Source organism: Zerene cesonia, chromosome 17, assembly GCF_012273895.1.
Source record: "Zerene cesonia ecotype Mississippi chromosome 17, Zerene_cesonia_1.1, whole genome shotgun sequence".
NCBI lineage: Eukaryota > Metazoa > Arthropoda > Insecta > Lepidoptera > Pieridae > Zerene > Zerene cesonia.
This window is the reverse complement of record NC_052118.1, coordinates 7,974,402-7,993,334: the sequence shown is the minus strand read 5'-3', so window position 1 is coordinate 7,993,334 and position 18,933 is coordinate 7,974,402. Positions and strand designations below refer to the sequence as shown.

At 31.5% G+C, this 18,933-nt stretch overlaps 1 protein-coding gene across 2 annotated transcripts in view; it reads left to right on the top strand.

The window, feature by feature from the left end:
• Positions 1-18,579, top strand: part of LOC119833184 (centromere-associated protein E-like) — a 25,377-nt gene extending 6,798 nt beyond the window's left edge. The window contains exons 9-31 of one of the 2 annotated variants that reach the window (XM_038357079.1): positions 888-1,030; positions 1,458-1,514; positions 1,738-1,850; positions 2,281-2,448; positions 2,601-2,754; positions 2,930-8,321; positions 8,474-8,636; positions 8,836-8,965; positions 9,334-9,439; positions 10,134-10,164; positions 10,655-10,748; positions 11,181-11,241; positions 11,733-11,898; positions 12,357-12,453; positions 12,650-12,821; positions 13,128-13,293; positions 13,572-13,659; positions 14,075-14,237; positions 14,565-14,730; positions 15,088-15,217; positions 16,151-16,236; positions 16,789-16,893; positions 17,843-18,579. In XM_038357079.1, coding sequence (XP_038213007.1) covers positions 888-1,030; positions 1,458-1,514; positions 1,738-1,850; positions 2,281-2,448; positions 2,601-2,754; positions 2,930-8,321; positions 8,474-8,636; positions 8,836-8,965; positions 9,334-9,439; positions 10,134-10,164; positions 10,655-10,748; positions 11,181-11,241; positions 11,733-11,898; positions 12,357-12,453; positions 12,650-12,821; positions 13,128-13,293; positions 13,572-13,659; positions 14,075-14,237; positions 14,565-14,730; positions 15,088-15,217; positions 16,151-16,236; positions 16,789-16,893; positions 17,843-17,980 — 8,089 coding nt within the window. In that variant the 3' untranslated portion in view covers positions 17,981-18,579. The remainder of the gene's footprint in view (positions 1-887; positions 1,031-1,457; positions 1,515-1,737; positions 1,851-2,280; positions 2,449-2,600; positions 2,755-2,929; positions 8,322-8,473; positions 8,637-8,835; positions 8,966-9,333; positions 9,440-10,133; positions 10,165-10,654; positions 10,749-11,180; positions 11,242-11,732; positions 11,899-12,356; positions 12,454-12,649; positions 12,822-13,127; positions 13,294-13,571; positions 13,660-14,074; positions 14,238-14,564; positions 14,731-15,087; positions 15,218-16,150; positions 16,237-16,788; positions 16,894-17,842) is intronic. The other variant, XM_038357080.1, reaches the window with a different exon arrangement.
• The last annotated feature ends 354 nt before the right edge of the window (positions 18,580-18,933 follow it).

Genomic DNA, 18,933 nt, shown 5'->3' with positions numbered 1-18,933 from the left:
GGAAGTGGGAGAAAAACGGGTGTGAGTTACATACATACAAACATACAAGTGAAGCTAATAAAAGCGTGTTAAAAAATAGTAATTTTTTTTTAGACTATAAATCTAAGTTGCGAGAAATAAACTCATGTTTATATTACTTCTTTTAAGTTTGGGCTAAACTGTATGAAGGTAAAAGTAACAGTTCTGGATCATGTGGATAGACTTAATGCTTTAAGTTTTATATAACTGTATTTAATTAAATGTGTGCTATATTATTAGATAAAATAAATGTTAATTCTTAAACTTATTCTATATATATTCATAGGTTAAAATATTTTTATAGAAAATTCCTTCACCAACACCCTATGTGTGCTCACCTTTTGATTTTTGGAATTTACATTCCAACAAAATCTTCTATAAATTTTAAAACTAAATGGGACTTCAATGTCAAAATAGACATACCTATTTTAATGTGATGCTGAAATACTGCTAGTTTAAATTATTATTTATTTTAAAACAATACAATTGCTAAACATTGAACATCATTAAATTACATTAGTGTTAAAATAATTTTCTTTTCTGATTTAATAATAATGATGATGGCAATTAAAAATGATTGCATCACTTTTAACGCGCCTTCGATTAAAGCGGCGAGATTTATATTATGGGTATAAATACCTCTATCTATATGAAGTATATTAATAAAATTCACATTATAAATATGTTGGTTTTATAACAGATCTAGTTGACTAGAATTAGTTTATTATTGTATTGATACAATGTCCATTTTAGTCATTGTGTTATAAATTATGCCTTCATAAATGTTATAAAATGCTACAATTTTTAAAACTTGAAAGGTTTGTTGTGTGACTTCTGTTATATTTTAATGTATAAAACTTTGTTTTTAGTCCTTTACACATACCGAGTAGTTCCGATTTCACACCCATAAGTGAAACAGGAGCTCTTTCTATTCTTCAAGAGACCCCGAGACTGGTGACACCTCCTCTCGCAGATAAAAAAGTTAATTTTACTGAGGAAATTATTAATTTAGGTAAGAATGGAATATTAACCAAACAATATTATGCTATTCAAATGAATTTATTTAAAAAATTGTAAAAATTGTAAATAAACTGAAACTTGGGGAGAAATTTTGAAAGAATAGAAATTCTTTCTTTTTTTTTCTATTCTTTCAAAATTTCTCATTTATAAAGTATTTCAATGCTATAAAACTAAACATTAAAAATGAAACTTGGAGGTTTTTGTATGTATGTAACTGGCTTGAATGAAACACTCATCTCAGTTCGTTGGTGCTTAATAATAGCTTTTGAATTTGATTTAGTAGATATAGATTACTATTATAGAAAAATATACTCATAGCTTTTTCTTACAAAGCTAACTTATTTCTAATATTAACAATAAAAAAATAGGTATTTAACTTGAGTATTATTCCATATTATTTAAATGATGAATATTTTCAGATAGTGACGACGAGACTACTTCAGATGTACCTTGTTCGCCTTATCATGGATGTTACGGTATATATTTGCAAGTTAATTATTATCTTAATAATATTTTAAAAATATATGGTATGTAAAATAACTTAAACAAAAGCCAATCATGATACGAATTTGTTTGAGCTTATTTTAAAATGAGTATATTTAAAAATGCTCTTTTATTAATTTGTTTAAAAGTATTTCATTAAAAAAAGTGTGTTTTATTGTTGCTTTTTGCTTATATTTTCATAATTAATCAATTCAGAAAAATCTAAAACTCCACCGTGTGTGTTGCGGAAACACGCTAAACAAGCCGAGAAGAATCTAAAAGAATTAATTGAATTGACCGAAAGAGAGAAGCAATATTCACCTACTGTGGTATGTACTCTTTTACTAGGTATTGTGTGCTTTGCTTTATACATAGAAATGGGTTGTTTACACTTTTTGTTAATTTTTAAGGCTTTATATCTCTAAAACTATTAACTTTGAAATATAATTATCATTGATTTATATTATTGCTATTCTTTGTACTATGTTGTATGCTTATTTCCTCTCATTAATACAATATGTAGAAATGCGGTCATATTGCTTTGGTTTAGGCCTTAATTTAATATGTAATATTATTTCCATTATCACATTCATTCCTTACCTATTTGTAGCTTTACAATTGTCACATAGATTATTAAACTATTGATTTCTTAATGCTAATTATGTATGTGTATTTTTAATAAACATGTCAAATTTAAATATTTATCTTGATCTCATTTTCATTGTCTTCTATCATTCACATTCATTAACTATATTTTAGGTTGAATTATTGGAAAAACTTGAAGAAAAAACATTAGCTTTAAGTAAACTAGATGACAATATAGTAGCATTAAATGCATTATGTAGAGAAAAAGATAGTGAAATAGAAAATTTGAAAAATAAAATCAGTTTAGTAGAAGGTGAAATACAAAGTATTAGGTCTGATAAGGTAAGGTATATTGATCATTAACTAATCTAGAAACATGTTAATTTTATTGAATGTATTGAGTAAAATAAATAAAAATAATGTCTCAATTTGATTGAAAAAAGCGGCAACGGGAACAAACTGAAGTTCGTAATATAATACATAAATTGTTTTAGGGGGATTTAGCAGCTCGCTGTAAGGATTTTGAAACAAAATTAACTGACTGCGAAGTTAGTTACGAAACTTTATTGAAAAAATATCAATCAAGAGAAAAGGAACTTCTGTCTCTCCTGGAAGAACAAAATTCTTGGAAAAGTTCAAACGCAAATGGTTTGTTAGTTTACAAATAAAAAAAAATATTATAGTATGCTGTATATCAACAACTAGCTTTTTATGTTTCATAAGTAACTTTTTATGCTTGCAAATCCTTTACTTATTTTTTATGCAATTTTAACATCCTTATACTTTCATATACTAACTGTACTATGGTATTACTATTTTTAAGGTACAATGGGTTCTCCTAACCAAACAATGATGTTGCATGAGGATACAACAAAAAGAAAAAATGAAAATTCAGAAAATGAATTAATGTTGAAAAATTTGAGTAATACTGTTAGCGAATTGCAGACACAAATCACTTTTAAAGAACAAACAATATTAGAATTACAAGCTGTTGTTACGGCTCAAAAACACAAAATTGATACAATTGAAAATGTTAACGAGGAACTCAATGAAATGCTTACAAATTACAAACAAAATGTTTTAATTTTAGAAAATGAGAATGTTAATTTTGTGTCCAAAGTTAAAAAACTATCTTCTATTATAGAAAGTCAAAAAACAGAAATTATGTCTGCTTCTGCTGATGTAGATTCGTACAATAGCGTAATTCAAGAGTTGCAAATTAAATTAGCCGATCAAGTTTGTTCCAAGAAAAAGACAATGGAAAATAGCGATATAGAAACAATGATTGCTAATGAAGAAATGTTTATCGCTAGCAATGAGAATATGAAGAATTTGATTCAAACATTGAAATCTGCATTGGATTCGAAGACTGAAGAACTAAATAAACTGAAATTAGAAAATTCGAACCATAATATATCTAACGACAAAACCTATAAAGATGATTTAAGTATGCTTCAAGAAGAAATTGTCAGGCTAAAAAATAAACTAAGTTATAATGAGAAAGTTATTGATGACCTCAAGGAAGAAAAAGCAAAATTTTCTTCTACAGAACGAGAACTTTTAGACAAACTGACTGAAGTAAAAAGTTATCAAGATAATTTACAAAAGCTTAATTTGGAAAGTGAAATGGAATTGCAAACCCTGAAAGACCTTTATAAGAAACTATCATCTGAGGGATTAGCTGCAAAGGAAAAATTCCAAACACGTGAAAATGAACTCAATATCGAAATTGAAAGCATGTCACAAAGAATAAGTACACTTGAGAATGACATTAAAATCAAGGATCAACTTATTACTTCGCTTAACGCTGAAGATAATAAATCACAAGAGAATTTCTATATTGCAAAACAATCTCTTAATAAAATACAGGATATAATAATTTTGTTAACAGGAAATATACAAGAAGTTCCAGATATTATTGACAACTTTGTAGGAGCTTTTAAAATACTGAGTGAAAAATTAGCCTTGTTAGAAAGAATAATTAAAGATAGTTTAGAAGAAAAGAAAAATTTGCAAGTTTCATTAGAAGACTGTGAAAGTGAAATATCAAAACTTAAACGAACATTAGACAATGCTTTTGAAAGTCTAGATGAAATAACCAGTGACTTCGGAGGGTTTGTGGCTACAGATACAAATGAAGATTCCACTTATGATCTACAAAGCAAAATTAAAAGTTTTATCAACAAAATGAAAGTCATGCAACAAAATCTAATTCAAAACCTAGAGGAGAAAAAATTAGTAATTAGCAAGATAACGTCCGAACTTAATAGCAAAGAATTAGAATTAAATACTAAGACTACTGAACTATCTTCGGTATCCAAGGAAATGGTTGAAGTAATAAAAGAAAGAGAAAACTTATTAAATATCATTGGCAGTCAACTCCATAAAATAATATCTGAATTCAGTATAGTCCCATGTGAGTTTAACAATGACTCCTATGAAAGTGAAATTATAAATTTTATGATTGATAACATATCAAACTATATGAAAACCATAATTTTAGAAAACAATGAGAAAATAAATAATGTTGATATTATTTTGGCTCAAGCTAAAAAGGAAATATCTGAACTGACTGACCAAAATCATAAGTTGAGCGGTGATATATCACAGGTAGAATTTGAAAAGAATGCTTTAATAAAAGAAATTGAAACAATTCAGGATGTTAAACAAAGATTAGTTAATGATTTAACTCATAGCAACACAATATTAAGTGACCTTAAAGAAGAAATTAAATCAAAAGTAAGTGAAATAGAAATAATTGAGAATAGAGCGAGAGATTGGAAGGAACAATTCCTTAATATTGATTCTTCAATGAAGCGTCAAGTAAGTGAGCTTGAATTTGAAAATGCAAATCTTAGGGAAGAATTAGATAGGAAGACTAGTAAGTTTTATTTGAATAACTCTTATCTTAACGGAAGTAATAAAGAAAAGTCAGTCAATGATATTGAATTGATATCGCCTCCAAGTCTTCTTACGATTTGCTGTAATAAAATAGTGGAAGCAATTCAACCAAGTGAAAGTGATGAATGCATTAGTGCTCATAGCTCGCAAATGTGTAACTCTGATGTCCAAAGTGATTATAAATACAATCAGTTACAATCTGATATTGAAATTCTACAGTTTGAAAACACAAAGCTAAAACAGAAAATTGAAAATCTTGAAATATATAATAATCATTTAATAACAGAGCAGGAAGAGGCTCGCAATGAAATACGTTTGCTTTTGGAATCCGCGTATGAATTGCAGAAAAAAGTTATCACTCATAGAACTAATTTGTGTACTTTGACAGCAACCACATATGCAGAGAATAAGTCACTTAGTTCGCAACTTAAATTTCTTCAACTTTATCACAGTTTGTTTGATAAAGCTTGCCAGAAAGAAATACCCGAGTTTAAGAAACAATTGCAGGATCTTATGATAATATTAAAATCAGATTATACGCAACACCCAAATGATAGCTTAAGAAGATGTTCATTGCCAAACGCATTGGAAAACAGTATGATTCAAACATCATTAAAATATGAATCGCTTTTAGATGGTGATCTCCTCATGTTAGATACAAATATAACTTTAACTACATGTGATAATACATTAACAGGACATGATCAAACTTGTTTCGATGTAACACAAAGCTGTAATGAAGTGGGTTGTCAAACAAACAATGCTAATGATTTACAGGTTCCATATATAGATCTAAATGCGAAACAAAAATTAGTAGAATCTCTGGAATCTTTGAAAGTTGAGAATGATAAGTTGCGAACAATGGTAGATGATTACCAGCTGAACAAACCTAGTCCTGTAGACTCACAAAATAGTCCTTTTAATAGTCCAAATAAAGTATACAACAAACTTTCCTGTGATAAATGTGTTAAGTTTGAAGAAAAATTAAAATCTCAAATGGTAACTTTAAATGAAATCAACCTGTTGGAAGAAAAATTAACTGAATTAAAAGCACAAAAAGATGAATTAGAAGCGAAGTATAATAATTTGAAACTAGAAATTCCAACTACTGATGCATTAGTAGTTAAACTGAGAAATTTAGAAAAAGATCATAGCTTAAAAACTACTGAAATTGACAAACTTAAAATGACTCTCAGTAAGAAAAATGAAGACATGAAAAATTTACAAGAAGAAAATGATTCCTTATCTAATCAAATAATGGAGATTATAGACGAAGGTGATAATTTAAGGAAAGAAATTGATTATTTGAAGCAAATAAACACGGAATTGACAAATAAAATCTCAGAATTGGAAATCCTTGGTACAGAAAGTGATAAACAAAGGGAAATGTGTCCGCAATGTCTTCAAAAAGATGAAACTATAAGTTCATTGCAAAGTAAACTAGTTGTGGATCCTCACAAGAGATTAAGTAGAAGTTACAGTGATTCAGATAGTTCATCACAGTATAATAAAATTTGTACACTTCAAAGTGAACTGCATGCAGGACGAGAAGACTGTAATGAACTCAAGAATGAAGTCACTAATATTAAAAATCATTTAGAAAGGAGCAATATATCTATAGACCAAGCTATGGATTTAGATGAAAGTATAGGTAATTCTCAATCATTTACTTGTAATAAAGAATGTAATAATGATAGTCTATTCGATAAATCTAATATGCCAGATATACCCGAAGAACGTCCGTCGGATTTGTATAGTTTAGATAGAATTGATTGTGTTAATTACTGCGCTGAAAAAATTGGTGCCGATAAGGAAAATTTCAATTGCGATACAAAAATTATTGACATTATGACAATGCTATATGATAATCTCATCAATAAACATAATAATGAGATCGAAAACTTAGTCAATAAACTTAGAGACTTTGAAGAGTCGAAGAATTCATTACAAACAAAACTAAATGAAATTACAACTATACAAAAGAAATTTATCAATGAATTAGAAGAAAAAGATATGTATCTCCAAACAATGGCTAATGTTGTTTCCCAAATTAAGAACAATCTTTCTTTTATCAATAGTTCAACCAAGGACTCGGACATACTTGAAACAATTGATTATTTTAAGGACAACTTCTTCACTGTTATTGATAAAGAATTTGGTCTGGCTAGCATTGAAGTGTTTCAAACTATTTTACTACAATTAAAAGAAAAATATAATTTAGATTTAAACAAAATATTAGACGAGAATAAATCGTTACAAGATCAATCTACTAAGATTTCTGAAGAATTCAAACAAGTTAGCAGTCAATTCAGTCTTCTAAAGAATCAATTATTAGACAAAGAAAACGATTACAATCTTCTCACGAAACAGAAAGAAAAGATGTACGAGATAAGTAATGCTGTGACATTGAATATAGTGAAAAAAGAGGACGAACTGCGGACGTTGGTTAAAAATGTTTATGAGAAGCTATTAAACAAAAAAATTATTCACGCGGAAGTAATTGACATGAATCTACCTGCTTCCGAAATCTTACCAATTTTATTCGATTTTATATTACAAAAAGATATTAACACCAGTAATAAAGACCAAATGGAAAATCTTATGCTTGAAATAGAAGAATTGAAATCATTATTAGAAGAAAAGAACAAACAGTTACATTCCATCAAAGAAGAATACGAAAAATTTAAGGACATACATAATGACAAAAGTAAGTTAATAGAAGATAAAGATAATCAAATTAAGCATCTAGGATCAATACACGAATCTCTTAAAGATATATACGACAAGAAACTTGAAGAAAATGAGGCGAATTTAGTCATAATCAGCAAACTTACAGATGAAGTTAAAATACTCAAAGAAAATATTGAAAGAAAGGAAACCGCTATTCAGGCATTAGAAGCACAATCACAAACTGAAAAACAAATGAGAGACTCCCCTAATGACAACGCATTATTGGAAATGACTAAAAAAGTACAAAAATATACAGAAGAATTGGAAAATTTGAGATCTGCTAATAAAATACTATTGCGAGAAAAAGAATCATCGTCTATCGAATTAGATAAAGCCAATAACACAATAAAAAAAAATAAACTCGAAATGGAGAAAATGATGTCTGATGTGCTGATTTTGAAAGAATCTGTTGATCAAAATTCAAATGTTTTGGAGAACTTAAGGCTGGAGTCTAAAACATTACTTGAACAAAATGCATTACTTAAGCAACAAATCCAAGAAAAGACAAAGGAATGCTCACGTCTGGAAATAAATATTAAGACGCACCAAAAAACAGCAGAAATACAGACCAAAATGATTATCAGGTATATATTACATGACTTTAAACGACAATATTTTTTTTTTTATCTTATTTACATGTAACCTTCAGGATTAAATGGTCACATAGATAATCTATCCCATATATTTACTAGCATAAAATTTTCAATTTTTAAATTTGTTATTTTTAAATTCGTAGACTCCAAAAAGAAAAGGCGGAAGTAGAATCAGCAGACACTGAACATAAGAAACAATTAGAGGAGATGTCATTGAAGTTAATCGAAATTCAACAAAATATGGAACAGAATAAGGCATATGTCGAAGAAATTGAATCTTTGAAAAATATTAGACAAAGCCTAGAGGTAAGTTAACGAAAATTGAACTAGGGTTTAGTTTAATTTTCTATTAATAATGTGTTTTCTATAATGCTTGTAGATGATTTTTATTTATTTAAAAGTATTTTGTCAAGAAAATTGTTAAATAGACGAGAAATTTTTATGTCTTTGTTTTATTTTTATTTTGAAAACTCCTTTTTTCTAAATGTGATTTTTATGTTTGTAGGAGCGTGTTTCGGAATTAGAGGTCGAAATACAGAATAAAGTGCAATCGTATACAGAGGCGGGAGAATCTTCTAGAAGCCGACGACAAAGCTTATACGATTCTATGCGGATATTCTCTGATAATAGTGAAGGTAAATTATATTATTCTAAAATGAATGTCCATGTGTAGTGTCAAATTTTCTTAAAAAACATTGTGTTCCTGTGTTGAAAATTGTGTTTATTTAATTGCCATAAAATACTCGTGAATTGTTATACAGTTCGTTGTTAAACGTATTTTAACCGAATTAAAAAAAAAGAGGTTATTCTCAATTCTACCGTATTTCTTACCGCATAACTTATTATTGGGTGAAGCGATTGTGTTTCTTCTTTATATGAAATCTGGTGCCTCCCGCGTGGTCCCATTTAACTTTGCTCTATTTCTGCCAATGCGAAGGTGGTTAGTTTTGTGAAATAAATAATTATTACCCATGCTAAAGTGTGTACAATTTATCAATTACAGATCAAAGAAAAATAGAAGCGGTATTCAAGTCTCGTAAATGCGACGAGTTGTTTATGGACGTGGATGATAGTTCCAGTAGGAGCACACCGGTTCGATTGAGTAAAGGGTGAGATATTAGAACTCATATTATTTTTGTAGATGATTTTGTAAATTTTATTAATACAACCGACTTCAAAAAAAGGGAGGAGGCTATCTCTATATTCGACTTTAATTTCTTGTGTATGTTACCTCATCTTTTCTGAACCGATTTGTACGATTTATTTTTTATTTGATAGCTGGTGTTTCTCATGTGATCCCATATAAATTGGGCTAGTAGTAAGACAACTTGAAGGCGGTTCGGTTAAAAATCATCATTGATATTTATTTGTATAATATTATCCTTGTGTTGTGATTTATTTGTTCTACAACAAACTTTTACTTCCTTTAAATCTTTATAATCAAAGTATTCCAGATTATAGTGTACATTGTTAAAAGTCATGTTCTCGTACATCCTACTTAATCCTATCCTACTAATATTATAAATGCGAAAGTTTGTAAGGATGTGTGTGCGTTTGTTACTCTTTCACGCAAAAACTACTGAACCGATTGCAATGAAATTTGGTACGTGGATAGCTGGACAGATGGAATAACATATAGGCAACTATTTATCCCGACATTCCTACGGGATACGGACTTACGCGGGTGAAACCGTAGGTCGCAGCTAGAATAATATATGCTAACTTGCTATATTGTATTTAAGTACCATTAAAGTTTAACCATTACCATTATTTTACCATTAAAGTGTGTATTTCTGTTTCTAGGCGTGAAAGCTTAGCGTCACGACACGAACAGGTATGTATTTCAATCTGAATTTTAATATTATGCACGGATGTAGTGAAAATATAAATCAAAATCTTTTATTATATTAGAGTATTCAGCGGAAGACTCGACAGCCTTACCACTGATACTTGTTCGATCTTGAATTTGTTTTCAATACGATGAATATATATCGTCATTCAGAACTCGAACTGGAGTTATCATTACTTTGCGACCGAGTCTAGTTTTATACCAAGATTGAATGATCCAGAGTGGATAGAAATTTTCGATCGCGATTAATTCAATTTTAAACCGCAGCGCAATTGTGCGCTGCCTAAGTTCTTAAGAGTACCAATTTAGTGTTAATTGAAGCTACCCTAATTGAATTGCTACTCGGAATCCCGTCAGAGTCGATTGATATTTTTCTATTCTTATACTTTAAATTATTCACAAAACAATTTTGCTTATACTTAATGCTAATAGTATGTAAAAAATAATATTATTTTAAATAAATTTCCTCATTTAGAGTGAAGAAGAAGGATCTCGAGCCAGCAGTGTGCAGGCTTCCCGGCGCCGCCGTCAGAGCATACACGATGCGCACAGGAGTGTCAGTGCGCTTGGTGAGCTGTTCATTACTGAACTATACGCATACACACTAGCGGTCCGCCCCGGCTTCGCCCGGAACATGTATTGCCTTATAGCCTCCCTCAGTAAATGGGATATTCAACACTGAAAGAATTTTTCAAATCGGACCAGTAGTTGCTGAGATTAGCGCGTTTAACCAAACAAACAAACTCTTCAGCTATATAGTATTAGTAATGATAATAAAGCCGAAGTGTGTTTATTAGTTTCAACACGGTAACCTCGGGAACTATCGCACTTTTATAAATAGATAAATATTTGAGCCCTGAGTGCTATAGGCTACTTTTGTACCAGGGGCGAAGCCCCCTGGCTGTTATATGCATGTAATTATATCATATTTATTGTAGAAATAAGAAATGACTCTTCATATATATCTATTTTTTATTGATTTTTCCTAATCGTCTTTTCAGAAACATCTCGTCGGCCCAGTGTCGATCGGAACAACGAATCCTCGGGCAGTGACACCAGCAGGTGTGTTGTAACATTTTAACATCTTAGGTCTTAGATTTGAAGATATTGTATCTACTATTACTAATTTTTGCAATTTTGTCTTTTCGCACATTTTACGCAAATTAAGGCCGAATTTTTCATGAAACAAAATATGTATCATGAACATGAACCACACATAAAATTTATAATATATGATGTATAAAATTAAGAGTATTATATAGCATTTGTATTTTTGTTTGTTTGTCTTAATGAATAAACTGAAACTACTGGACCGAAATTAAAAATTCCTTCACCATTAGAAAGCTGCAACTTAACTGAGGCTGACATAGGCCGCATAGACATATGTACCACGGGCGAAGCCGGGGCGAACAGCTAGTAATGTATAATTGTAGTCACGTCCGTAAGTGCCCCTTTGGGGTTCAAATCGAAATGAAAATAATTCTGACTTGACTTGCATTAAGCGACAGTGCCCACTACGCAATTAGCCTAAAGATCAATTGTATTGCCATCAGCGAAATATCAAAACTGCGCAAACAAGTAGCGGCGTACCGAGAGGAGCTGGAGGATCTGCGCGAGAAGTACAACGACCTGGACCAGGAGTGCGAGACGTGCGCCGAGTACCTGCGGGAGAGGGACGAGCAGTGCAGGCGGCTGGTTAGGGAGAAACGGGAGCTGGAGGTAGTATTTGGGTTTTTTTTTTTTGAGACTTGTGACATCGAGGTTTTTTTTTTTGTCATAAATTCTCATCTCGTAAAGGTTAGTGTTTGTGAACGGATTAGAAATTGTCGTATTAGTTGATGTGTGAAATCTGATATATTCTATACGAATTTAAAGTAAAGTGTATATATTATTACAAATTCCTCCGCCGCGTTTGTGTTCGCGTTCGCGAAAGAATAAAAAATATGCTGCACCGATTTGCATTGCATAGTATTTATTGTGTTTTCCTTTATTGTATCTACAAGAGCACATAAACCGGACACTATTTTTAAAAAACATTCCCAGAAACAAAGAAGATTCAGATCTGTAAGACTTCTACCTTATGTGACTTGAAAGTTCTGAATTTTAAACCGATTGACGTGATGTTCTAGTATCTGAAGAGATCTCTCTCTTTTTATATTTAATTGTATTTGTTATAGAGCGCGATCCTGGAATTAAAACAACAAATACAAAAGAGCAATCCAAACGCTGCCCTCAAGAACGCTTCCGTTGATGCGGCGGTTAATACAGATAAAGGTTTGATAGTTTTCATTATTTGTTTTGATCAGAATTTATCTAATACTATAAAAAGGTGAAATTTTTTGACCCTTTCTTCATCTTCTATAAAGAAAATAGAATCAAGTAAATTGATCTCAATATAATAGATATTTTGTTTCTTAAATGGTATACAACTGGCATTGCTTAAATTTAATCATTACATATTTATCTTCAGATTGGGCCAATCTTCACTCTGTGGTAGTAGACAGGATGTCCTACGACGCCGAGGTTGAGAAGAATAAGAAATTGACGAAATGCATCGAGGAGCTGCGCTACACGAAACAGGAGTTGAAGAACACTTTGGGCAAGATGCAGAAGGCAATAGACAAACACGCACATAAGGACAAGTAAGTTTTTCATCGAACATTCTACATACATACGGACTGTAATGTTTGTAATGTCATATGAACAATTTTAATACTGTCTTTATTGAATTAGCAGATTTGCTTTGGTTTATGCATCTAAGTATTTTTTTTTTTTTGGTATTTGGGCTTTATATATACAAAAAACAAGTAGAATTATATTTTATTTACTTATCGGTTAGAGACGATTTTTTTTATCTACAAAAACAACATTAATGTGTCTAAGCGAAGCGTGAACATGCATTATCGCAATAATTTTGTTAACTTCTTATTCGTTTATTCTCATTCCAGGGAGATAGAAGTATTGAAATCTGAATTGGAACATTGCAATACGGAATTGTCGAGTCTCCGCGAGAGATGTCGCGAGCTGGACGAAGAGTGTGACACTTGCGCGGAATATCTCAAGGAGAGAGATGAACAATGCCACAGACTCAAAGAGGCAAAGGCTATGTTGGAGGTTTGTTTACTGATCGCGACTTCATTTTAAATAGCCTACATGTAAACAGAATCCTATAAATTTACGAGAATGCTCAAATTAAAAAAAATAATAATAAAAACGCATTGTAATATCAGTGAACAATGTAAGGGATCACCAAAATGTAAACTATTTAGAGAGACCAAAAATCAAATTCAAACTAAAACTGATAGATGTTATTTATTCGCGTAACATTATGTAAAATGAAAAAGAAATGCAATAAACGTGCTGCCACTAAAAAAACATTTATTCATTTACAGAACGAAAACCTAGAATTGAGACAAAAGATTCACAGTGCCAGCAATAAGACAACCGCCAGGATGGATACTGCAGTCAATACTGATGAAGGTATATCTGACATTGTATGGTATTTGCTTTTAAAAAGACATATGTATCGAAATAAAACGTCGTAGATTATTTTATATCAAAAACATAATCTTATGATTCGTTATAAAGGACTTATTTTAAATTTGTTAACCTTGGGATATAATATGACTAAACACAAATACATTTCTTCACATGTTTTCTTTGTGTATACTGGGTATGAATTCCCATACAATTCTGATGGCAAGCTTCATCAATTTCTCTATAAAAGACGAATGAATATATAGAATATGAAGAAATATCACCAACAAATATCTATTTAAAAGTTTTAACAATATTTTTCTTATTAAACAATATTTTCTAGCATTCACCATCAGTATTATGTTAATTAAAATTATTTTTACAGACTTATGACAATTTGTTCCCATTAAACTTACAGACTCGGCAAAATTACATTCTGCAGTCTTGTCTTATGAGGCAGAAGTGGACAAGAACAAAAAGTTAATGAAACTCGTTGAAGAGCTGCGACACAAGAAACAAGAGCTAAAAATGACCATTACCAAAATGCAGAAAACTATTGATAAAAATACACACACGGCCAAGTAAGTTGTTGTTGTGTTACCTTAAAAAAATGCATGTTTCAACTTGAACAGTCACATATTTTTACCAGTACGGAATATGATGTTATATAAAACTTGTATTTACTGTTCGTCACATGGCAGAATTGAAAAATATGTATATTTTCCATCTAAAAAGTAGAATACATCATTACTACATATGTATCTTTTTACATTATCATCTCTTGTGAAATTGTGAATGGAATAGCAAAAAATCTAATTGTAATCATTAAAAATGAAGAATTAGTATTAAAAGCACTATTTTTCCAAGCATTAAGTGGATATTTTAAGATATAAATTTAATCACTCCAGGGAATTAGAAGCGACGAAATCGGAATTGGAGCGGTGTAACAAGGAGTTGTCGGACGTGCGCGAGAGATGCCGCGAGCTGGAGGAAGAGTGCGACACGTGCGCCGAGTATCTCAAGGAGAGGGAGGAGCAGTGTCACCGGCTGAAGGAGGCCAAAGCGTCGCTTGAGGTTTGTCCGATTTTTGTATAGAGGATGTATGCGCTTTCAAAATGGACAACAAAACTAATTATTGCCACAAATAGTTTTCTTCTTTGGTTTCTAAGCTGAGTAAAATTTTGGTTTGACATGTTCTTGACCTCTTCTCTAAAAATGGACGGACGGATTTATCAGGTACTTTTTGTTTTATATAATTGTTTCTTAAAAATACCCTGGGTAAAAATATGTTATATATAGTTTCATAAAACACGGGTAAAGTATTTATAAATAAATTTAATTTATTTTTTTTGCATAACTCCATGTGTGCTATGAATGGTTATTTTATTTTTCGCTATATATATAGAGATAAATTTTTGATGTATCCACCAGATGAAATTACTTGAATATCAAGAGAGCAGTCTATGTATGTCCGTGCGCAAAAAGCGACGGCAGACGTTGCACGATCAAAACCGTCGGCCCGAAGCTGATAGAGTTGATGTTGCGACGGAAACCAGTGACGGTATGTTAAATAAATAAATAAACATTTCTTGTTTTATTTTTAAATTATTTACATAATGTTTCTCATTGCAAAAATGAGCGTTATAAATTATTTTATACAACTTAGAAACAGAAAAAAACGAAAATATGAGGCGGTGGAGGTTTCAAATGCATCTAAAACAAAGTACACTAAATGACATTGATTAATTCAAACGTTGCCTACGCTGCGTTTCTATGAAACACTGATTTCTAATCAGAATAGATAAATTAATACAATAGCACCTGGATGACCGAGATTGCTCGGTTTAATTCACCAAAAAATAGTATTATTATTCGCCAAACACGAATATGACATTTTCTAAAAAAGATTCCTAGCTAGATCGATTTATCGCCCCCGAAACCCCCCATATACTAAATTTCATGAAAATCGTTGGAGCCGATTCAGAGATTCCATTCATATATATATACAAGAATTGCTCGTTTAAAGGTATAAGATTTATAGAAGTGTTCGTTTCTTCCGATTACCAATCTCTGACTGAACTAGTTTATAATTAATTGAACTATGTTGTAGGCACGTTACTAAATATACGGGTTAAGAGTGTAGCACTGTCATTGCATTTTTTTTTTAGTTTATTTTCTTTAGTTATTATTTACTGCTTGGAATCATTTCCGATTTTTAGAAAGACAAATATAGTACATCAATTATTAAAAAAAGGAAATGCAGCAATTTTTTTTAACATTATACAAAAGGGAGTTTAAATAAGTTGTGCAATATGACACTTGGTTGGTTGGTGGGATGTTGTGCAATATGACGATTGGACATAGGCCTTGTTGAAATAATGCTCTAGTTTTCTAGGGTCAAATGAAAACCTGTTTTTTTCCGGATATAATATTGGATGCTTATTATATAATACTTATTATATAAAAAGATTTAATTTTAATATACATTCGACAGATTTCCTTAGTTATCAAGTTGAAAGAGACGAAACTTCCAAAAAGTCGGACGACAGACATGCTGAGGAGTTGAAACGACTAAGAATTGTGAGTAATGAATTAATGATTAACATATGGGGTGATTGTTTCTCTATTTGTTTTTTGCATTTCTATTTTATTCATAAAAATATGCCCGTGCCTTTTTTCGTGTATTGATGATTTAAAGGGGTAAAGGATAAAGAAAAGATTGACGACGGAAATGAAGGAATGTACCACGGGCTCGAGAAAAAGGCAACAAACCTCCAGCTCCCCCAGTCACCGAACGAAACACAGTATCATACAACTATACATTTCACATCGGTCTTCTGTGGGGGTGTGGTACTTCACCAATGCGAGCTGACCCAAGACGTGCCGAAGTGTGCTCGACTCCCACACTCTACTTATACATGAAAACTTCTTCCGTGTGGGTACCTTCCCTGATACGAGCTGATGAGCTGACATGTGAAGGCTTATACTTTACTTGTAGCAACACAATTCTGAATGCATATATACAGCTTTTGCACATCATTCAATCGGGGTCTTACAGGCCGGCCAGTCGTATAGACTGGTTGAGGATTCCCTTCCTTCCTTCACAAACTTTTATATGCATGACGCTTACAGGCGCTGGAGCGGCTGAGCCGGCAGAAGGCGTCGCTGGAGCAGCGGCTGGCGGTGGCGTCGGCCGCCGCGCCGCTCTACGTGGCCACCGGCAGCGCCATCGTGCAGGTTACACGTCCCCACTTAGATTATTAAGTGCAAGGATATTTAATACAGTGCCACCGACTTATCTTTCAACTGACTAGAAAAATTGAACGAAAAGTGAACGAAACATGTTGGTTGACATTGTCGTTGTTCCTCTATGTTTTATTCCTCTGTGTTTAAAAATTTTTAATTGACAACTATACCGAAAGCTTATTGAAAGTCATGTCCGGAATATTGTTCTATAAATATACACTGAAGCAACGGTGACGACACCCTTAATTTCGGAGATAAGTTGGTGAAAATGTAACTCGATGTCTGTCTCTTGTTCACGCCTAAAGCACTGAACGGATTTTTATTTAATGCCATAAGCAGGCAACTGATCTGGAGGTGGGGGGGGGTGTGTTTGATGTTAAGCGATCGCCACCGCGCATGAACATTCGCAGAGGTAGGACCTCTGCAAATGCGCAACCAGCTTTTAAGGGACAAGGGATATAGAAAGGATTGATGACTAGAAAGAAGTGGAGTGGAAGAAGAAATGGAGCCCCTGTCCCCTCCACTCACCCCACTTGAACTTATTTTTTATTTTTCCATTGCATTCTTAGAATTTAGATAGGATTGTTTACATGTCTTGTTAACAGCAAAATATGAAATGTAAAGAAGAATATATATATATATATATACTAGCTGCGCCCCGCGGTTTCACCCGCGTAAGTCCGTATCCCGTAGGAATATCGGGATAAAAAATAGATGTTGGCCGATTCTCAGACCTACCCAATATGCTTACCAAATTTCAGAGGAATCGGTCAAGCCGTTTCGGAGGAGTATGGCAACGAAAACTGTGACACGAGAATTTTATATATATAGATATATATATATATATATATATATATTTTTTTTTTTTTTTTTCATGTTATATAATATTTGCGTATTAAAAAGAAATATAAAAATAATATGAATAATATATTCATCCCAGAATCAACAATTTGCTGACGTGATGAAAGAGAATCAGAGGTTAAAAAAGATTAATGCTAAATTAGTGCATATATGCAAGAAAGGTAAACCGAACAACACCAACCAGGAGAATGAAGATCCCGCTGACGATAACAATTAATAAATAATATTACTATTAATAATAATGAAGATTATTTATTATCTATCTAGTTTCAATCAGAAGCTGGTCTTTTGTTTTTTTTTTGCAGTAGAGGATAGATTTTAATTTTTGTGCAATTTCAATTATTATTTTATGAGGAATAATTTTTTTTCTGTGTGTGTATGACAAATAAACAATTACTTATATTTTTTCAATTAATTGGAGGCCAGCGATTTGTTTGTTTTTGTGACCTATTAAGACTGAAATAGCACAGCATTCCGAAAGCATTTGTATTGATATAGTGAGTGAAATGTAACGATTGGTGCCATTATATAGAACAAATTAGCAATTGATTGTATGCGTGGCTTCGAAATATATTTATACATAAAATGGTAGTAAGCAGTATTATGATTATGCTTGTACTTAAAAATGTGATAATTATAGGTTTATATTGATTTAACCTAATATCTATCTTGTTTATGATCATATATAATAAAATGCACAAATAACTAATTTACCAAATATCGTTAATGTTTGACAATTATTTTGTAATCTATAGAATGGTTGTAAATTGATATGGTGCCTATTATAACATTTCAATAAATTAATAATTTTTGATAGTGTGTTGTTTCATTTATAACTTACCATTTACCGGGATTGTGGGAACGACGTTTTAATGTATGTAGCATCTGCTGCTGTTATAATGTAAAAACTATTCTTTTAGATATTAGCCCACGTGAAAAAGTAAAAATAAATTTCTATTACCAAAATAAATAGCCTTAGTAACCTTAAAACTTAATTGCTTCGCAGAAGCGCAGTCTGCAATAATTATCATTGCACAATACAAATATTTAATAGAAATTTATATATGGAACCAACAAACTCTCATAAAAATATAAATAATTCTGCTAAAGTAATGAATACCACAGTTCCTGCAATAACTAGCAACCAAATGACTTAGCGGGATTTCAAAA